Below are 21919 nucleotides of genomic sequence, written 5' to 3'. Positions count from 1 at the left end.
AACAATTCCTATTAAATATTAGTTACAGGATGAAAATAGGAAAAAATATCATTGTTTTCCCTTTTTTCCAACCACTTCCCATGCTCAGGCTGGTCTGTGTATTGACTTGGTTTCCCCCTTTATACACTCCCACGGGGGCCATCTCAGCTTTCTGAAAGGCCTTTATTGGCTAGCAGTCTGCAACATGGAATTTAAACAAGAAGAAGCAGACTTAATTCAAACCAATTAACAACTGGCGGCTGTGGCTATAGTAAACCTTCTGATCAAATGGCACAGCCCCAACTTCCTTAGAGCTATGGAAGTAGCTCTAATAAATATTCAAATACCCAACTTATTTACTCCATGGGCAATTGGGACTGCATTGTTCCCTTGAGATATTTTTAGTAACATAAATCATCTATTGACATATGTAAAATGCATAAAAATTAGAATGTATTTAATGCATATATGCTATGCTTAATCCGCTCCTGGTAAGAAAGAGATATAATACTTGAGGTTAGTCTAAAAATCATTTACATTCATTTAGAATGTGTTTCCTGTACTTTACTTGAGTATCATGGTATCTGACATTCTGGAAATTTCATTATTTTCAGACCAAATGAAAGAGGCCAGTCTATGGATTTCTGAGACATTGCAGTACCTATTTGTGCTGAGTTATTTCATTCATTATTCATGCCTGGAGTTTTAGCAGTGCATAATTTCTCAGATTGGCATAGATGGGTTCTAACAAGAGCTATCTTTTCTCAGATCCTCTTGGAAGGAATTTAAGTACACATGTCTAATACTCAAATGATTCCTTGGAGGTTGCATAAATAATATATGTTGCTATGGTCCTATTGGAGAGCTGTTGGCCTCCAGTATAATCAAACATGATTCTTTCTAGGACAACGAGAATCATCAAAAGAGGGAAAATAGTATTATTATACTTTAACTTAGCAACAGTCCAAATTTTTTTCAAAACCCACTTTTGAACCAATTATCTCTCATTCTCATCTTGCATACATTAGTCATTTTTGTAACATCTTGTCCAAAACCAGTTTGGGGCAGACAAGTGCTTCTGTAATGTAACTACTGGACACCAGCAGGACAAATGGGCTGCCTTTCCCCCCATTCCTCGTTTCTCTCTCAGTGTCCAATCAAAATTTATGTGCTTGTTCTGCACTGTCCATCTATTGGGGCCTTCTGTCAAGGATCATCTTTTTGTTTATCTCTCAGGTGGTAAGGTCAGCAGACAGCATCCAGCCATCATCACCTTCAGGGTCAGTCCTAGCTGGACGCTGCCTTGAATATTTCTTATTTTTAACACATTATAGATGCTTGTTTTGCATTGTATGGGTTGATTTTCCTTTATTTTAAGGTTAGAAAGTAGCCTACAGAGGCTAAGATTTTCTTTTGTTACATTTATTTATCTGTATGTATGTGGGTTGGGGAGAGGAGTATGCAGAAGTTCATGCCCCTGTTCATATTTAGACATCAGAGAATCAGGAGAATCTGCAGACATCAGTCCTCTCTTTCTATAATGTGGTTCCTAGATATGGAGCTGAGGTCATGCATGACCTAGGCATCGTGTGCCTTTACCCACTGAGCCATCTTGCTAGCCCAAGGCTCATCATTTGGATGGGCCATTTTCTCGCTACTCTGCCTTTTTATGGTTTCCACACATAGACATCACAGTTTAGTTAGGGTGTTCCACACATTAGAAATTTCTAAGTTGAGAAGTTGTGAGGAATGGCACAGTTGATTTCCTGACTCTTTAGAGAAGAAACTTGTCCACCCTAGCCCAGGGAGTCTGACTTTGCTTCGAAGATGACAACTACTGGGCTGGTTAGTAATTTCACTGTCACATTTTGAAGGTTCCTTACATGCCAGGCAAAGTATTCTCCTGAAGCTCTCTTGGAGCATGCGATCTGGCAGACTCTGTTACACAGCTGAGTCTCAGACTCTTCTCTCTCTATCCTAATGGGGAAACCACACCTTACTGCCCCCACATGGAGAGTGCCTCCCAAGGGGAAACCAGACTTCTCAGGGTGAGGTATGTGTTTTTCTAGGCTGTGGCTGAATCTTCCAGGCAACTGGCTCATTGCTCATGAAATCTTAGCTAGGTGCTAAGATTTGGAGGCAAAAGCACAGAGACCAATCCTACATAAATATCACCCCTTTTAGTTACTGATTCACTGAGAATTGATTTCCACTGATACCGTCGGAAATCAGCATGTTTGTTTGCAAAGGTTTTGTTGCTATGGTCAGAAATATCCAAAATCATTATTTCATCTTGGACAAGAAATCACTAAGTGTGATGAATTACGTAAATCCGTAGCCTTCTGGAAAACTCCCATATGGCAGTGGTGGGCCATACTGAGGTTCCAGTCTTGGTGCCTTCAGAACCAACTGCCCTTTAAGCATTTGTGTTGATTAATCCTGTCTGAGAGAAAAGAATTCTCTCAATAGATTGCCTAAGTGGATGCTAGTTCCATACCATCCATTCTCTACAGTGTCTCTCATAATGGCTTCCCTTTTAAATTTTTTCCTCATTCTGATTCTGTGCTGCCTTTAACTTTAAATTGCTCCCTTATTACTTAGGGCAGTGCAAGTTCACTGGTTTACCAAGGCTGGGGCTTCATTGTCTGTCTCCAACTCGCCCCACTGACTCCCAAAGTTACTGTTTGCAGGGCCCTTTCCAATGCTTCCAAACAGTCTATCTTTTTTCAAGGGCTGGTGTGCTGTTGATTTGCTGATTTATATCTAGAAATCATAATGGCATGCTGCCTCTGTCTCCATCTGTATAGAAAGCAACTGGGAAATTTCTAGTTAGCTCTGATGTATTCTTCCTCCCTTTCCTCTCCCCTCTTCTCACCTCCCCCCTTGCTGACCCATGTCCCTCCCTCCCCCTTTTCCTTGATCTCCAACTCACTTCTGCCTTCAGGCACTTACCTCTACTCATGTGGGATTAGTGGATCTGCATTGGCCCTAAAGGAACTGCTGAAATCCTGCAACTAGTTTTGTGAGCGCCACAAGATGGTGGCATGGTTACAGGACAGATGCTTGCCTGCCAAGGTTAATACCTCTCATGTAGGGAGCACTTCAGCCATCTCAGGAGACGACATATTAGGACTATAGTCACTTAGTGTCATTGTGAGGGGTACAAGGAGAAGGAGCCAATAGAAGACTTAGTGCTTGAGAAAGGCTTCGGGGTTGAGAGCATGTGATTCTGAGTCCCAGCATTTCCTAGCTGTGACACCTTGAGCAGCTTGTTTAATCTGGCCCTGGATTTCCTCATTTGTGCATCCCCGATGCTATATCCCATGCAGAAGCTTTGTAAAGCTCAAACCAAGTAATAAATATGCAGAGTGCTTCGACAGTATTAGAAATAAATACTTTGTATTTGAAAGACAAAAATATCTGGAGAAGGGCTAATAAGATCTACTCAAAAGATGGGCAGTAGTGGCACATGGTTTTAATTCCAGTACTCAGGAGGCAGAGGCAGGTAGATCTCTGTGAGTTTGAGGCCAGCCTGGGCTACAGAGTGAGTTGCAAGACAGGCTCCAAAACTACACAGAGAAAACCTGTCTTGAAAAAATAAAAAAACAGAAAAAAAAAGATTTACTCAAAGAACACCCAGCCTATTGGTATTCTAGTTACCAAACCAAGTCATCTTAGTGGCACAGTGGAAATCTTTTTCTGTGCCTGAATGTCATTGACAGAATAGTCAGTCACATGATCCATCTCTCTGGCCCCAGAGTACTAAGAACACCCAGGGCACAGGAACAGCTTTTTTAGAAGAAATTTTCAAAGTCTTCCACATTCCTCCAGAAATCAGCAGGGTTGGGTTCTTTACAGCAACAACTCCACTCTATGGTACCAGCTTCTGTATTAATTACTTTTAGTTCCTGTGCCAAAACACCATGACCAAAAGCAAATTAAGAAATTGTTTATTTGCACGTACAGTTCTAGAGGGCTGGATGTCCAGAGAGGTGGGGGAGCCATGGAGACAGGAGCAGGAAGCTGAGAGATCACATCTCAACCATACACAGTAAACACAGAACACAGGGAGTCGGGCAAGGCTATCAACTCTCAAAACTCACCCTCCCAAGTAATGTCCTTCTTCCATCAAAGCTCTACTGCTTAAAGGTTCCATAACCTCCCCCAAGAGCACCACCAACAGGGGACCAAGTGTTCAAACACATGAGCCGATGGGGAGACATTCAAACTTCAACAAGCAAAATTTTTATATTTGATCAGTATATCTGCCTGCACACTTAAATGAGTTTAAGTAATATCCTTTTACTTTTTCTGGGACATAACTATAAAACCAGAGTTGTTGACACTTAGTTACTATAGTTGGTCATGTTAATATACTAACTGGCTGTTAAATATGTTTTCTTATCTTTAATATGCAAACTACAGTCAGGCCATTAGCATATGGATTCTTCTTTAGGATGATCATTTTTGAAGTTATATTTCCTACTTAGATTCTAAAACTGTTTCTGTTCTTTCTTAATAAAAACTGTCAGAGCCAGGCATGGTGGCACAAGCCTTTAATCCCTGTACCCAGGAGCCAGAGGCAGGTAAACGTCTATGAGTTTGAGACCAGCGTGGTCTATATAGTGAGTTCTAGGCCAGCCAAAGCTGCATAGTGAGACTCTGTTGAGAGAGAGAGAGAGAGAGAGAGAGAGAGAGAGAGAGAGAGAGAGAGAGAGAGAGAGAGAGAAGAGTCAGACTTATTAGGAAAGATTATTTTGTAATATAGTTATAGAAAAGGGGAAAGAAAAACTGTAAGAGCCAGAGGAATAGGATGTCTGCTGTGAGACTGCATCTCCTAGAAATAACTGGGAAAGCTGCACCCATAAAGTCCCATCAGCATGGCTGCCTAAACAAGACCTGAACAAGGACAACACTAAGAGACATGCCAACATGGAAATCTCACAGGGCTCCAACCCTAGAAAAAAGAACTACAAGCACCTAAGAAATATTGAAAGAGAAAAATAGTCTTCCCTGGGGAAGAGCTGCTCCTTAATTGGCTACCTAATACCAAATCATCATCCCTGTCTGAAATCATATACATACATATAACATGTAACATTAGACTGGGCAGGTTGTATCTATATATTTAGGAATGTATCTATATATCTCTTTATATATGCACATATACATATATTTAGGAGTGTGTGTGTGTGTGTGTGTGTGTGTGTGTATAACAACAATTATAGAAGAAAGAGGCCAGAGGTCATGAATTTGAGAGAGATCAAGGTAGGTGTAGAATACATAGGAGGAGTTGGAGGGAAGAAATGGAAAATGATATATTTTAATTTCAAACAATAAAACAAAATTGTGTAAAAAAAGCAAGCATTATTTTAAAAAAAAATAACAGTATTACAAAGCTAAGGTGAGATATACTGATTACCTATGTCCTAGGGAAGCTTTCCAAAACCTATCCCAGGTGCTTAGATGAAAGGTCAGATAACCACCATATTTGAGGGAGACAGAAGAGAAAAATATCACACAAAGCAATATTGAATTAGTTGCTTCCAAACAACAACTTGGGGTTCTCGGCCAACCCAGGACTATTTTATAAACCTCAAAAGTAAAGATCCAGTTTGTAGCCTCAACAATCTAATAGACAAGGCTAGCACAGGGGTATTTTTTTAAGCCAATTCAGTAAGTATAAACCCAACCACATTGGATTCTGAGGTTTTTTTATGAGCATTGGTGAGTTGGAGGAAAATTATCCTTTTAACCACAAAATGTACCCATGAAGACTGGCAGAAGGTGACACTTCACCCTTGGTAAAAATCTGTCTGGTGAAGCAATACCTCCCAGGCAGCCAGGGCAGGATGAATGCCATGGAAAATTCTGACAAAACCAAAAACTGCAGCCCAGCGCCAACTCTAGAGAAAAAAACAAAACCAACGAATGTAAGATTTTTAGTATTTTTTTCTGGATAGTAGAAGACAATTAAAATGGACACAAGAGCACTGGTGTTTATGTAAGAAATGCACATTTCCCTGACAACTCCATCAGGTGCCCGTGACAGAGAATGTTTAGCAAATTTTTATTATACAGTTAGTTATTCTGGTTGCTTGTCTCTGCTCCTAGGAACAAAGCAAGCACCTAAGCCACCAAGTACTGGGAGAAATGTGTCAGTGGACCCACATGCCACAAAAAAGCCAGGTAAGGAGATGCGGCCTCTCCGGCACCTCAGCTCCGAAATTTGTACAGTAACAGCAGTGGTGGATGGTGAACAACACCTGCGTGGCCCCTGTGTGTGTGTGAGAACCAAATTAGCAGTAGATGGAAGCTGCTAGAGAAACATTCCAAAGGCCATCTCTGGGGAAAGAAATGCAAGTTAAGTTCTTTTAAAACCCTTTGGGGATACTGATTTAATGGTTGCTTCCTATAATACCCTGAGGAGTCACCATGGACAAGTGGTACAAAGCCACCGGGTTTTAGAATTTTTTCCCAAGTTTTGCTCTTCTGTGATTTATTATGATATATTTGGCCTGAAATGATTTACGTAAAAGACATCTGAAACTCATAATCCAGTCAGTCTCTTTGCTTTTTAAAAAGATGCCACGAGAGCAGTTCATGTATTAGTGTTTATATTATCGTCCTCACCTGAGCAAGCACGTGGGCAGGCTCTCCTCCCCATCTCCTACCTTTCTCTACCTCTTTCTTCTTTGTCTCTCCTCCTAATAGCCTTGAAAACACTTAAAGCAATAAGGTATTTTTCTGGGTGGAGAATTCTTCTTGGTTATTTTTAAATCAACATAAATAATGCAAAGAAAGAAATACACTTTTCGACTCTAACAGGTTAAAGTTTGAGCTAAGGTGAGTTGCTCCAGGCATGTTCAGCTTTTCCAACCACCCCACAAAGTAGACTTGATTATGCACACTATAAAAAGCATGCCACTCTCCTTTGCCCATTGGGCAGACAAGGTTTAAAATGGTACAAGTTCTTGGGCTGGTAGCCCTGCAGCAGAAGTTGTGGGCGAGAGAGCAAAGTGAGTGAGAAAATTGGCTCCTAGCCATGCCCGCCCCCCACCTTGCACAGTGCCCTACACATTTGCTTCACACTGACCCTGCTCTCCAGTCACCGAATGCCCATTCCTGCCACAAGTACTACCTTGATATAATTATTTGAAAAGTTCCAATGTTGTTCAGTTATAATCACATATTAGAGTTAGGGGTTAACGTGAACCACCCACAAAAAGGGAAATTATATATATGCTCAACAATTCAAAGTCGAACTGGTAGACGGAATTGTAGGCTCACATCCAAAGGTGATTGGAAATGATAAAGTTTATCAATGCTTCTGGCGCCTCTCTAGGGGAAAGATGTTCAATTCTCTATATATGACCTTCCAAAACATCCATGCCTATGTATTTTATCTAAAATTACAGGAGGTGATTTACATATGCTAATGTGATTCATTATCCATGAATGTGGGAACAGCATAAATTTAGAGGAATCCCACTATGTATTACCCGTAGGCACTTTTCTGTAGACTATAAAAGTATCTTACCATTCAACAGCTACTCTGCTGTTTCTGAAAGCTTGTTTATTTTCAAACTGATTTTTTGTGGTAAATTCTGACTTTATGATATCTCCCTTAGCCACAATTCCAGGAACCCGTCGCCCACCCATGCCCCCTAGACCTCTATCTCCCCAGAGAAAACCTTTACCACCGAACAACGTCACCGGAAAGCCAGGAAGTGCAGGTATGTCCGTTGCTTACCTCTCCTCTCTCTCCATGGTTGCATTTTCCTGGCCAACCCAACCCCTCTTGGTCTGCTGGCTTAGGCAAGAGGCGAGGAGGCACTGGCATGTGTGACAGACACATGCTGTTCAGTACAGCTCGGAGGACTGAAATACTCACTCTGAGTGGGCTGAGTAAAAGAAAGCATTCCTCCATATCTGGGCCAGTCTGCTTCGGAGATAACTGCATCCTTGGAGCCTAGAGAGGAGCTGCCTTGGTTTTCAGCAGCAGCGGATGACTTCAGAGTAGAAGTAGGAGATGCTGCTGTACATTGCCAGCCCCTCGGGGAGAGTGGAAAATAATGCCCTGACTCTGCCTTCAGGCCGCTGCGAGTGTTACAGTGTTTGGGGAGGAATCTGAGCAGTCAAGCTGTGTCTTACTTCCGTGTCTGGGTCCATGCCGTCATATGTGCCCGACCTGGATAGGCACATACTTTATCTCTCTTCCAGCTTCACAAAGAAGTCTTATATTGCCACTCTATTCTATGTGACCCTCGGTATGCATCTCTGGTACAACAAAAAACAAATGGCTTTGTGTGGATTTGTTTGTATTCTTATCTTCCTCTCATAGCTTGTGCGTTTTGTCGTAACAGTCCTTAGTCTATTCTCTCTGAAACTCCAGAGCCTCATTGAGTGCTTAGAATGTGGAGGAAATCTGATAGTAATAACTAAATGAATACATGAATGACATGAAGACCTAGTGAAAACTGATCCAGTTCAAAACAAAGCTTTACTTTGCAAATTGTGAATCCCTTGTCATTCCTTCCTTTCCACATCTCAACTTCCTAGACATTAGGTAGGAGGAAACTGGATAAAAGTATTAAAAACAGCTGTAAAAGATGAAAGTGTAGAGGGTTTCTGTGAAGGGAGCTGGTGCCTTTCCTTTTTGCAAGATAAAAGGCGGGCATGATAATGGCTTTTATGATGTTTCATGATTCTGGGTCAGTGGGTTGAGACCCCTTTGGGGGTTGAATGAACCTTCACAGAATTCACATTATCAGATAATCCTGCATAGCAGATATTTATATTATGATTCAAAACAGTAGCAAAAATTACAGTTATGAAGTAGCAACAAAATAATGTTACGGTGGGGGGGGGTCACCACCACATGAGGACCTGTACTAAAGAGTCACAGGGAAGGTTGAGAACCACTGCTCTAGGTCGGGTTTTCTCCCGATGTCTAGGGGAGGATTCAGCCCCTGACTTGTGCTTTGTGCCTTGCTGGGTCAAGGCTCAGTGAGTGCCTCATGAGGAGACCAGGTTTTTCTCATTAACTGTAACGTGAAGAAGCTGTGGCATGCGTGGCCCCAGCCTCCAGGTCTGACTGATGAGTCACTGTGGTGCCAGAGTGTGCCATGAGAACCCCGGGGACCACCCCTGCGGGAGTTCCCCGGGTGAGGCTGTGTCGGCAGCCACACTTCATGGGTCTTGGGTTTGGGCTTAGGATATCCTGTTCTGTCAGAAAGTATAGCTTTGGCACAACCTCTCTGCCCCTGAGCCCGAGGAGGAGCCACAGGCACATCCTATTTCTGGGATTAGCTCAGCTCACTGCTCTCCGTGCCCCACTGTCCACCTCTGAGAGAAAACAGCTCCACTTCAAAGCCTACAGCCTGGTGACTATAGTTGTATAGTTCTGATGATTTGGGAATCCACTGGATGTCTGGACCTACTCTGAGGGTCTCTCACAAGTGCTTGTGAATGGTCTTGGCTCCCATGTGACATCTACCAATTGTTGCCTATCTCTAAATCTACTGAAGCCTCCCAGTCCTGCTTTTCTGGCCAGGGTGAAAATGTTCCCACCACTTTTTGCTGACTCCGCCAATTCTGGAAAGCACAACGTCTCTTGTTTTTGCTTGCCATTTTATTGTGGCCCACTCCCTCTAGGACCAAGGGCCTGCCTGAGTCTGTAGGGGAAAAGGAGAAAACCTCCATCTACCTGACTCAGCCATGACTGCACACTGAGCTAAAATCCTGAAGTCCCCTAGTATCCCTTGACTAGTAGCATAAGAAGGACTCCTTTTTCTAGGAGGAATATAAAACCCACCCTATTCTCCTCTTACTGTACTAAACACTCAGTCTTGCTTGGACCTTAAATCCAGTTTTGGAGACCGATAAGTGACTTCAGCATAAAGGAATTGAACATAGCAACTCAGAGGAGCGCTGTGCAGAATCACAGGTTGCTCCAGGGATCGCTGTCCTCCTAGTATGGTTTTCTTCCACATCTGCCATTCCATCTCCTTAACTTCCTTCACAGTGGACTAAATGGTTAGGGGGAAAGTCTCATCATTCCTCGTCACTTCCCTATTGGAAATCTTTTCATGGTCCTTTTACCTTAAAATAGCCTCCCCAGCCGTGATATTCACGTTCTTCTGTGGTCTGCCCTTCCTTGCCCCTCCACATTTAGCGGGGACTGGGCCTTCTCTTCCCTCGACTGTCCTGTGTTCCTGATCTGATTCATAGACTGAAGCTCTTGCACACTTCCTCACTGACACCCCCTTCCCCCATAGACAGCCTCTCCCTCCCTTGGTCCCCTCTGTGACTTGACGTAGTTCTTTCACAATCTCTGTGATGTTTCGGTACCCTTGGCTCAGTCACCTGTCCCTATGAGGAACCAGGTCTTGTTTTCTCTCCAAGCCTGCCTGATAGTGTCAAGCCTCATGGTAAGTGCTTAGTAAACGTTTACTGAATAAATAAACGGGAAGCTTGGCATGCTCCCACTGCTTTGGTTCTGCGTTACAGGAATCATTTCCTCGAGCCGAGTGACTTCCCCACCCCTGAAGGCAACACTCAAACCTACTGGAACAGCTGCAGAGAGGCCAGAGGCAGAAAAAAAGCACCCGACCACTCCTGCTTCCGAAGAAGAAATTGGTTAGTGTGTCGGTTCTCACTAGACTCTGTGCTACAAGATGCTCAAATATTTCAAATTAGGGCAAACAAAAAGCACGGGGTCTTCAGTTTTCATTAATTTTAGGATTATTTGTCTTTTCAATTTTCAAGTAAGATTTATGGTCAAACTTCTGTTATGGAATATACTTCTTTCCTTGACAGACATAGAAATGCCACGTTGTGTTGTGTTTTACAAAATGTAGATTATCTAATCACCAAGTAAAAAAATTAGATTACTAAATCACCCATTACTATGAACTATAGATATTTTAATTTAGGAATGAGTGTTAGCTTATTGGTTAGAATTTTTAATCCACTGTTGTTACACTCCAGGACACTTTGCTGCAGGACACAATTAAAGGTATTTTTATTTTGGATAAAAGTGTATTATAAGACTGGTAAAGGAAATCAAATCACAAGCAATCTGTCTAGGAGAAATAGTGGTTATCTTTCATCTGTACTGCTTTTGTCAATGTAGTGTGAATTTTTCTTCATCCTTCACCAAACTTTTCATTATGTTTTCATCCTCAGGTAATACGACTGATTTTAGTTCAAGCCCAACAAAAGAAACTGATCATCTTGGGAAGCCCAGATTCACAGGTATGTCTGGCTCTGCATTTTGACTTTAGGAAGGACTGCTCTGGTAGGTAGATTTGTCAGGTATTTACTGTGTAAATATTGTAGGAGCTTGCTACAACGTGAATTTTCATGTTCATGCAAGTCAGCTGGGCAGCAGATGCAGCGGGTGCAGCAGGTGCCGCAGGCTTCTGATAGGCTAGCCTCAGGTCCACGCTGCATGCATGCATTTTGCTGCCCAGGACAAAGAGTAGCAGTGCCCCAGGAGAAGCTATTCTCACTGTAATACAAAGTAAAGAGAGGAGATCCAAAAAGTCACATTTTGAGATCCTTTTTATGTTATATCTGCATAAGACCAAACCAAACATTGGGAGAACACAACTCTTCTCATGGATGCAGAGATTGTTTGAAGATACTGTTTTCCAAAGCAGTTGTATCTTTTTACACTTCTGATCAGGGCTCTGGTTTCTCCTCCTCACCAGTGCTTGGTATAGGGAGTTTCAAAAGGCCTTTGCCATCGTTTTTTTTGTTTGTTTGTTTGTTTTTTGAGACAGGGTTTCTCTGTGTAGCTTTGCACCTTCCCTGGATCTCTCTCTGTAGACCAGGCTGGCCTCAAACTCATAAAGATCCACCTGCCTCTGCCTCCAGAGTGCTGGGATTAAAGGCATGCACCACCACCGCCTGGCCGGTCTTTGCCATCTTAACAGGTGTAGAGTGGTACATTATTGTGGTTTTAATTGACGCTTCTGGCCCACCCTAACAAAATTCCACAGAAATTTCCATTGGCCTCTTTTTCTCACAATTGTGAAGGCAAGGATTCTGAAATTGGCCTCTCCCCTTGCCTTACAGATGGCTTCCTTTTCATATGAGTGGTCATGTGACCTGTGCACTGTGCCTGTGAGTCCCTTCTGTCTCCCCAGGCTGATTAGGATAAGGCTTCACAGCGTTCAACCTCATTTATCTCCAAGCTCTTACTTACAACTTTATCAGTTTCTTTCTATATTTAAGTCTGTTGAGGCTACAGACTTAAATTATTTATGACTATAATAAATTACTGAGTGACTGATCCTTGCATTTATTATGCAAGGTGTTTTCTATTTCTGATGGACATCTTCGCTCTGAAATCTAATTTGTTGATATTTACATATCCAGGCATGCTATCTCTGGACTGCATCATTTGTCCACCTTTTACTTTTAACCAAAATTTAATCTCTTTATATTTATTTATACTGTGCATTTTTTTAGACATCATAGCATCGAGTCTTACTTTTCCTACACACTCTTAACAATCTCTGTGTTTGGTGTTAATCTGAGAGTTGGAAACTCTCAGATTATTAGTGATAGTAGTATCACTAATATATGATAAAGGTGTGTTAGTGATACCTTTAGGGGTAAATGTTCATCTTGTTATTTGTTTTCTATCTAGCTATTCTTTGCTCCCTCTTTCTTCTTTTTTGGCCTTCCTTTAGTTTATAATTCCACTGCGTGTGTCTTGTTCCTTTTGACCCCTTGTCTCAGTTGTTCTGTGGGGACCGACAGTGTGCTTCCTTAACTTACCACTGTCCACTGTCCAGTGACAATGAGAACCACACCCAGCACTCATGCCCTCTGTAGCTTCTTCCTTCCTCTTGACTTCGTCAACATCCACTGCACAGATTGGTTTCCATTTGTATTTGTTTGTTTGTTTTTTCCGAGACAGGGTTTCTCTGTGTAGTTTTGGTGCCTTTCCTGGAACTCACTCTGTAGCCCAGGCTGGCCTCAAATTCAGAGATCCGCCTGCCTCTGCCTCTGCTTCCCGAGTGCTGGGATTAAAGGTGTGTGCCACCACCGCCCAGCTGGTTTTCATTTTTAAAAGTAAATTAACTTTTAGCCTTGGACTAAAATATTGTGTATAGGCATGTACACTGTTTCTACCACCTTCTGTCCTTTTGTGGGGGGCCACACTTTCAGCCAGGTTTGCTGGAAGTATTTTGTCATTTTTCACTGGCTATTGATTCTGCATTGAAGAGGTCACCCTGTTGTCTTTGATTTGCTCTCTTCCTGATGAGAGACCTACTGTAATCCTCATCTTCATCATTCTGTACATTTCCTCCCTCTCCTTTAAGTATTGTCTGTTTTTCATTGGTTTTAGGGAACTTAATCATGATTGATAGAGTTCTCTTCATATTTCTTGTTATTAAAGGTTTTTGATTTTTAGCTTTTTTTACTTGTGATTTAGAAGTTTGGGACACTTGAAGTCATTATCTTTTAAAATACTTTTGTGCTCATGTAACCCCTCCTCCACCTCGGGTACTTGAATTATGTCCATGTGAGAACTCTTCAGTTTCCAGAAACACGCAATGTCCATTGTCCATTATCTTCCCCATCCCCTACGCCATTAGTTACGTGCTGTGTCTGTAAATCTTCTATTTTGGGGTATCTTGTGTATTAGTTCTACCTCATGTAGTTTACACCTTATATAAAGTTTTCCTCTCTAGAAATTTGATTGGAGTCATTTTTCTCTCTGCCTCTTCCTTGTATAATAATTCTAGCCTCTGTGCACATTCTGAGCTGGTCTCAAAGGACTGGTTTCTGTCACTATGAACAGTATTTCCTATGAATTTGACCTTGTTGTATATTTCATTCCTAAAATATTCTTGAGTTTTGTTCTGAGCTACAGTTGACTATTCAGAACTGATTGGTCCTGTGAATCTCACTTTGTTCACAATGTTGGTTAGGGTGGTGCTCATTCCTACTGCCTGAGACTCCCTACCTATAAATTAGGAGGTAGGAACTGACTCTGAAGAGACCAAACAGCAACCCTAGGTGTATCTATAAATACAGCATCTCTATCATATATCCCAGAGATAGAGTTTAGAGTTGGAAGGCTAAGGTATCCTCAACACTATTTTCAAATGTCTGCTCAGAATGTGACACCGAAGTCCTCCAATAGATGATCACATTGACTAGTTTGCCTCCTCCATCTTCTTCACAAGTTTCCTGTGTGCTAACTGTCAAGAGTCCCCTCTCTTTCCCACTCTTAGGCCCCCATGTGCGATATATCCCGAAGCCTGACAACAGGCCCTGTTCCATCACGGACTCCGTCAGACGGTTCCCTACAGAGGAAGCCACAGAGGGGAATGCCACCAGCCCACCACAGAACCCACCCACCAACCTCACTGTGGTCACTGTGGAAGGCTGTCCTTCATTTGTCATCTTGGACTGGGAAAAGCCACTAAATGACACGGTCACTGGTAAGGGCATGGCAGTAGGATGTGACACTATGGTGGGAAGCTTTGAAAGCACAGGACTTCCAAACTGGGCAGCCTGGGTCAAACTGTGCTACAAAAATTGCATCTAAGGCGGAGCAAAGTTCTGTTGTCCAAAGTGTCATAGGTAGAAAAAAGATACTGGGTTTTGTTATGGGCTCCTAGTTAATCGAGAACTTTAAAGCTGTATTCCTGCCATCCCTCTCAGAATTCCCTTCCACAGTTTGAAAACACAGGGTTATGATTTTACCAAGAAAATCACAAAAAGTGTATGAAGACTTGACACCTCTGATAACATTTAAAATAGCTTTCTTTTCACCAACCCAGTTTCTAAACTGGCTGATAACTTCCAAACAGGCTAAAAATGATTTCAACTAACTTTGGAGAAATTGAAAATAAAATAAAAGTAAATAAGAACTCCCTCACTCCCAGGCCATTTGCTCCTTATCTGAGGAAACACCGACCTAATTCCTCTATAAATGGTCGTGGAAAATGAGAAACCTAGAATCAGTTTTTGAATTTGTTACAATTGGTTTGGCACACTTTGACTGTAATATAGAAACAGACTGACTAGCATCCTGGATTGCTGGGGGATGGTACCTAGTCAGCGGGAGTCCATGTGACTCCTGTTGGCAGGGCCCTGTTGCAGGGTAGAAGCATAGACTTCAGCAGCTGTCTGAAGTAGACAGGAGCACTGTGGAGGGCAAGGGTGTGGGCAAGGAGACTCAGAATCTTCCAGAAATATTTTCTACTGTGGGTAAAGGGGAACTAAGCAATTGTCTCTCCTTCTCCAAAACCATGTGACCTGAGCAACTTCCCATACAAACGTTCTCTCGGCTGAACTGTCATATGCCATCAGTTTCCTTTCTCATGAAGGGGCAGCCTCCGTTCTGAGAGAGTCTGTCACCACCAGTGTTTCTAGGAACCTGCCGAGTCCTGCTGACTCCTTTAGGGATGAGCCAGTAGATGCTGCTCTCTTAACTCCTAAAAGTCAATCAACTTTCAGTATTGATTATCCACATCATGTATTCAAACATCCAAAACTCTTGATTACCCACTTTACTAATAAGAGTTCTAGTTTCCTGAAACCAAATGATAAACCAAATTTTGTTTGCTCTAAGGTGTTGGACTATCAAGTTGGAATTATTTAATCTGATATACCTAATTTCTAATACATCTCCATTTGGATAATATGTTGTTTTGAGACATGGTTTGTCTGTGTAGCCCTGGCTGTCCTGGAACTCACTACATAGATCAGGCTGGCCTCAAACTCAGATTTCTGTCTGCCTCTGCCTCCTGAGTGCTGGGATTTAAAGGCATGCACCACCACCGCCACCACCTGGCAAAGTTATATAAATTTCAATTGTAACAAGTCATGAGGAGAGTATACTTTATGTACCTAACCCACTGTCTTCATAATTATTTTCTTACTAGATGCTAATGAGCTGCTTGGAGTCTTTCACAATTAAAATTTCATGGCCAAGGATTACATTTAGCTCTTTAGCTACAATTCCACATTTAGCCATTGTTCTCTTAGTCTATCTTTAAACATCAGACCGTCTCTCCTAATGATCCTCATAGATTCCATTTCTTGTTTTGGTGTTACATGAAATACCATTTGATTTCAAATGGGACTATCTCCCAGCCAGCAGATAACCCTTACTGATGGCAAATGTTCTAATTCCCAAGTGAGAAGTAGGGAAACAAGTTAACACGTCTGTCAGATTCTCTTCTTCTGAAGGCCTTTCCCTGTTGATGGGTGAGTCTGCAAGTTCAGAGACTCCTGCCTTGAAGGGAAATTTATGCAGACATTAAGGTTGCAGTTTTTATTTAATACAAAACTATCCAGGAAACATAAATAAGCAAGCATTAGGTTAAAAAATCCAATTCTACAACTCCAAACAACAAAGAGGTTTTAATATTTGGTTAACTGCTAACACACAGTTTTAGGGTCAGATTTGTTGTAGCAGGACACCCGCCCCCCAAGAAGATAGCAAGAAACATGGTTTCCATTCAAGCTCTGTCCCTCATACAGTGCTTTCCCTAAACTGGCCTTTCTACCAAACTAAGCTATGTATCCAAAGCAATGGCTGAGCAGTCTTCACCAGTTATTAGGTCTTCTTCCACTCTAATAAAGCAAGATTAGTTAATATTCATTCCCCAAATGCAGTGCTCTGCCATCTGGTGACTGAAAATTGCTCAAAGATGGGATCATGGTGTCTTGGGGCTGGAGAGTGCCTCAGCTATTAAGAGCACTTCCTGTTTCTTTCAGAGCACTTGGTGACTTTGATTTCCAGCAGCCATGTTGGGCAGCTCACAGTCACCCTATAACTTCAGCTCCAGGAATCCAACACCCTCTCCTGGACTTCACAGGGAACTGCACTCACACGTACATACTCCCCCCCCCCCCCCCCCCCCGCCCAACACACATACACATACATATACATATAATTAAAAATAAATCTATTTTTTAAAGATCATCACATGTACATACTCCCCCCCCTGCCCAACACACATACATATACACATAATTAAAAATTAATCTATTTTTTAAAGATCATGTTTCTAGAACTCCAGTCAACCTGTCAGCTCTATGAGAGTGTCTTTAGCCTCAGGAACAATTAAGTCAACGGAGACATAACACAAGTGTCTACTGTGTACTTTCATTTTCAGAATATGAAGTCATATCCAGAGAAAATGGGTCATTCAGTGGGAAGAACAAGTCCATTCAAATCACAAATCAGACCTTTTCTACAGTAGAAAATCTGAAACCAGATACAAGGTAAGGCCCAGTGCTATTCCAGGTGAATTCTGAGCGTTGCAGAAACTACAGCCATAACAAAGGACAGAATGATACCTTCTCTGCTTTAAAGAAGGATCTTGTTTGAATTCTGGGTTCCTTTAACTCGATTTTGAATACCTTGTATCCCATTTTCAAAGTATTCTTGTTATTAGGGATAAAAAGAGCTAATAGGATAGCCTTGTAAGTTAACAGTATAAATGACAACATAAAAAAATAGGCCATTAGCAAATACTGATTTTTGTTTTGGTTTCTTCCGAGACAAGGTTTCTCTGTGCAACAGTCCTGGCTGTCCTGGAACTCGGTTTGTAGCCCAGGCTGGCCTCAGACTCACTGAGATCCACCTGCTTCTGCCTCCCAAGTGCTGGGATTAAAGGTGTGTGCCACCACTGCCCGGCTATGCAAATATTGACTTTAAAATATCAAAATGTAGAGAAATCTGTGAGCTAGAGATAAATGGAGTGTGTGTGGTATCAACTGGACTGGAGGACTTGAGTCTAATGCTGGAATGGAGAAAGCAAGGAATGCAAACTACTTGATAGAACGCCAAGATTGTATTTAAACCAGCTACCTATTGGCCCCACACTGGAGTAGTTACTCTTCGGTTACAGGGATGAGAAAGCAGGACCAGGGCAACTTACAAAAGGAAAGCACTAATCGAGGGCTTACATACAGTTTCGGAGGCTAAGTCCATGATCACCATGGCGGGAAGTATGGCAACAGGCAGGCATGACACTGGAGCAGTAGCTGAGAGCTCACATCTTAGAAAGATGGAGGTAGAAAGAGCCAAAGACTGTCTCTGGCTTCTAGCATGAGCTTTGGAAACCTCAAAGCCCACCCCCAGTGACGCCAAGGCCACGCCTCTCCCACAAGGCCACGCCTCTCCCACAAGGCCACGCCTCTCCCACAAGGCCACGCCTCTCCCACAAGGCCAAGCCTCTCCCACAAGGCCACGCCTCTCCCACAAGGCCACGCCTCTCCCACAAGGCCACGCCTCTCCCACAAAGCCACGCCTCTCCCACAAGGCCACACTTCCTAATCCTTTCCAAGCCGGCCCACTATCTAGGGTCCAAACATGCAAATGCATGAGCAAATAGGGGCCATTCTCATTCAAACCACCACACAGGGGCAGCAGCCCTTTGCTTTGGGGACCTTTTACACTGAAAAGGAGAATAGAATTTTGGGGATCAGTTGCATATTTTACTGTTTATACATTAACATGAGGTCATTCATATTTCAGTATAGTTTTATGATGTCTTTTCAGTCAAAAACATCTTATCAGTTCATTTTATTACTGAAAGAAAAATAAGGCCCCCAGATATTTCTAATTAGCTGTAGAGAAGTTCCTAGAAGAGATTTCATTTCTTTCCTAAGTTTCCTTTGGTATAACCGTCTCTGGGTTGAGTAGTACTAGGGTATTGATACCGACATAAGAACAAGCTCCCTTTAACTTTGGCAGTAAGAACATCTTCCTGATCATTTTAGAGGAAAAGAAACAACTAATTGAGGTTAACTATGTATAAACGTCAATCCTTTACTGCAGAAAAAAAATGCATTTCTTATGTAAAGTGATTTTCTAAAGTGCCCTGTTTTGAGCTGCAACATGGAAAACATTTCAACTTTTAATTTTCACGAAAGGTTTAAGTTAGCCAAAATAAGCATATTTTTCAGTTAAAGCCCAATTGATCTTGATTCTGCTTCCTTAGAAAGATTGAAAGAAAGAAAACCCATTTTTTCACTGTAATAGATTTTAAGAAAAGAATTAAAAAAAAACAATTTCATTGGACCTTTTTAATAGGTAGATTTATGCTTGCAAAACTTAAGTTTTTCTCTTGAGTTGCCTTTTTATTCCATTTAATAGCATGAGCGGTGCTGTGCATTATATCCATGGAAAGGCATCTGCTTTGTAAATGTACACAGTGTTCCTTTTCTGAATCAAGCTGGCCCCACAGCTTCTCACAGTGCACCTATTAGCTTGTGCCATAAATGTAGAACACTCTTTCCAGGCACATTTGAAGCCAAATTTGTTTGTTGAAACATCTCATTTCCATTTAACTAATGCTTATTAAGTGCTGCTGGGGCTAAAAATGGCAAAGGATGTGGTGTCTGCCTTTGAGCTCAAGTCTAGCAGGAAGGTTAATTAGTAAGTGTTCTACACAGCGCAGCAAGAGTTCTGGAAGTGGCCTGTGGGAGTGCTCGAGGAGGTTGGGGAACTGCACTTGCCAGAGTCTGGGAAAGGGAAAAGTTGAGAGTTGGGCTGGGGCTTGAAGGATAAATGGAAAAGCACTACATGGTGATGGTGGTGGATAAGTGAGTGTCCAAGAGAATAGAGAACAGAACATGACAGTCAGTGCACAGAAGCCAACTGGATCATAATTTAGAGTTCCCTCCAGGGTTCCATGTTTGAATATCTGAAAGAAAGTTGCTTTGGAATGATTTACTATAGTTGTGTTATATGACAAGGAGACATGTGTGAATACTGTATGTGAGTGATTTTTCTGTTACTTGACCTGATTTTTTAAAATCTGAAATCTGAAAAGTGGGATTATCCAGCATTGAATCTCCACACATCCCAGGGATGGTTGTCAAGGTTAGTGTTGATCAGTGGACCAGAGAGAAAGAAATATAGAAGCAGAGGTTAAAGATTCACAGACTGGCTTGGGTTAGACATTGTATTCTAGAAGCTAAGGAACATTGGATCACACACTCCTTTCACAGCCAGCTCTCCCCCACTGGGTCATAATGACTTCGCCAGGCGTCAATCTTGCGATGCAGGAAGCTCAATTTCTTGCTTTTTCTACAGGGCCACCCAGCAGCTATTTGCTGATGGGAGGGCTTAACTCCATACCTGGTGTCAACTGTTCCTGTCTCTGAGCTGGTGCCTCCTAGCCACAGCCTGCTACTGCAAGGGACTGTGGTCTCAAATGTGCACAGGGGTAGGGAGCCATCACTTCAAGTAAGGGAGGCAAAAGAAGTCTAGAGATCGAAGACAAGTGCTCTCTCTTCTCTTGGACAGAACCTGTCTCCCTTACTACCTCTAAAACAAAAAGAATTGTGGGAATGTTGGTATCAGTTGAATCAGTGTCATAGTTTAGTTCTCTATTGCTGTGAAGAGATATTATGACCAAGGCAATTTATAGAACAGCTTTATTGGAGGCACGCTTACAGTTTCAGAGGGCTAGAGTCCATGACCATCATGGCAAGGGGCATGGTAGCAGGCAAGCAGGCACGGTGATGGAACAGAAGCTAAGAGCTGGCATCTTTATCCACAAGTAGGAGGTAAAGAGAGCTGACCAGGAGTCTTTTAAATCCTCAAAGCCCAATGCCAGTGACACACCTCCTCTAACAAGGCTACACTCCCTAATCCTTCCCAACCAGTTCCATCAACTAAGGACAGAGGATTTTTCTTAGTTAGGATTTACTGTTGTTCTGAAGAGACACCATGACCATGGTAACTCTTAGCCCACCCCCTCAGTGACACACTTCCAACAGAAGGTGTGGCCCAGATTAAAGGTGTGCCCTCCAGCCTCAAGGTCTGGATTAAAGGCGTGTGTCATCCAGCCTCCTCGAATAAGACCACACTTCCTCCAACAAGGCCACATCTCCTAATAGTGCCGCTCCCTATGAGCTTATGGGGGTCAAATACATTCAAACCACTACAGGATTCAAATATATGAGCCTATAGGGGCCATTCTCATTCAACCACCACTATCAATACTCCAGCCCACTCCTCAATACTACCTATTTATTTCTTCCCCACCAAATCTCCTTTCCTATAATTGGCCAGGAACAACACAGTCCTTTCTCTTCTAGCAGCGTGTAGCTCTTGAACTCTGAAAGTAAAAGTGTAGAAAGAGCCTCTCTTATCTGAGAGCAAGCCACCAACTATACTTAATTCTACAAACAGGGGAGCTGATAAAGAGTACCTCAAACCATCAATCTGGCACCAGTGCTGATAGGGCCAGTGTGGCTTAGCCGATCCTTGGGGTCTTCTGGCACATAGTCCTGGGATAGGCAAAACCATGCAGAGTCAGAATAAATCAAGATGCAGATCAGCCCATAGTGAATGGTCTCAGTCAGCAGCTTGACTTTGAGTCTGCCTTGAGATGAACTGGAAAGTGCTTTGTTTGGTAACATTGATGGTACAGGCTCTTCCTGATGAACTGGTTGGCAATGCAGATGGACACACATGATCACTCTGGCTGAAAAGACTCTTTAATAGCTCAGGTCTGTTCCAGAAAGCTTACTCTACTGAAAAACCAAAGAATCTGTTGTCTATGCCAGAATTACATGTGGTCCAACAATTTCCTATGGAAAATGGACTCTGGTAATTAAGATAAATCAAATTCACTTCATCTATTCAAGTACTTTTATTGACAACTATGGTCTCAGGAGGATTCTGGGGAACAGTTCTTCCTCTAAGACTAAAACCTACCAAAGTTTGAGACTCTTGTTTACACTGAGTTGATAAAACATTGGCACTGATGGTTAGCTGCTACACAGACAGTGACTTCTTATAAACTGAATCTGGCTCCAAGAAACAGATGTGTGGAATAGCCATTATGCCTGGATCACGGGGTTTATGTGAAATTCAGGTCTCTGCAAATTCTTTATTTACTTTTCAACACCATCTATGGATTTGTTATAAAGTAAAATA

The 21919-nt window shown here is 42.3% G+C and overlaps 1 protein-coding gene across 2 annotated transcripts in view; it reads left to right on the top strand.

The window, feature by feature from the left end:
• Window positions 1-21919, top strand: part of Abi3bp (ABI family member 3 binding protein) — a 204124-nt gene that overhangs the window by 172434 nt on the left and 9771 nt on the right. For both annotated transcript variants that reach the window (XM_059277441.1, XM_059277442.1), the window contains 6 exons: window positions 6094-6168; window positions 7611-7715; window positions 10492-10620; window positions 11170-11238; window positions 14238-14447; window positions 17136-17244. In XM_059277441.1, coding sequence (XP_059133424.1) covers window positions 6094-6168; window positions 7611-7715; window positions 10492-10620; window positions 11170-11238; window positions 14238-14447; window positions 17136-17244 — 697 coding nt within the window. The remainder of the gene's footprint in view (window positions 1-6093; window positions 6169-7610; window positions 7716-10491; window positions 10621-11169; window positions 11239-14237; window positions 14448-17135; window positions 17245-21919) is intronic.

The sequence above is a fragment of the Peromyscus eremicus genome, chromosome 12, assembly GCF_949786415.1.
Source record: "Peromyscus eremicus chromosome 12, PerEre_H2_v1, whole genome shotgun sequence".
NCBI lineage: Eukaryota > Metazoa > Chordata > Mammalia > Rodentia > Cricetidae > Peromyscus > Peromyscus eremicus.
Note: the sequence above shows the minus strand (reverse complement) of the source record. Positions and strands in the feature narration are given on the sequence as shown.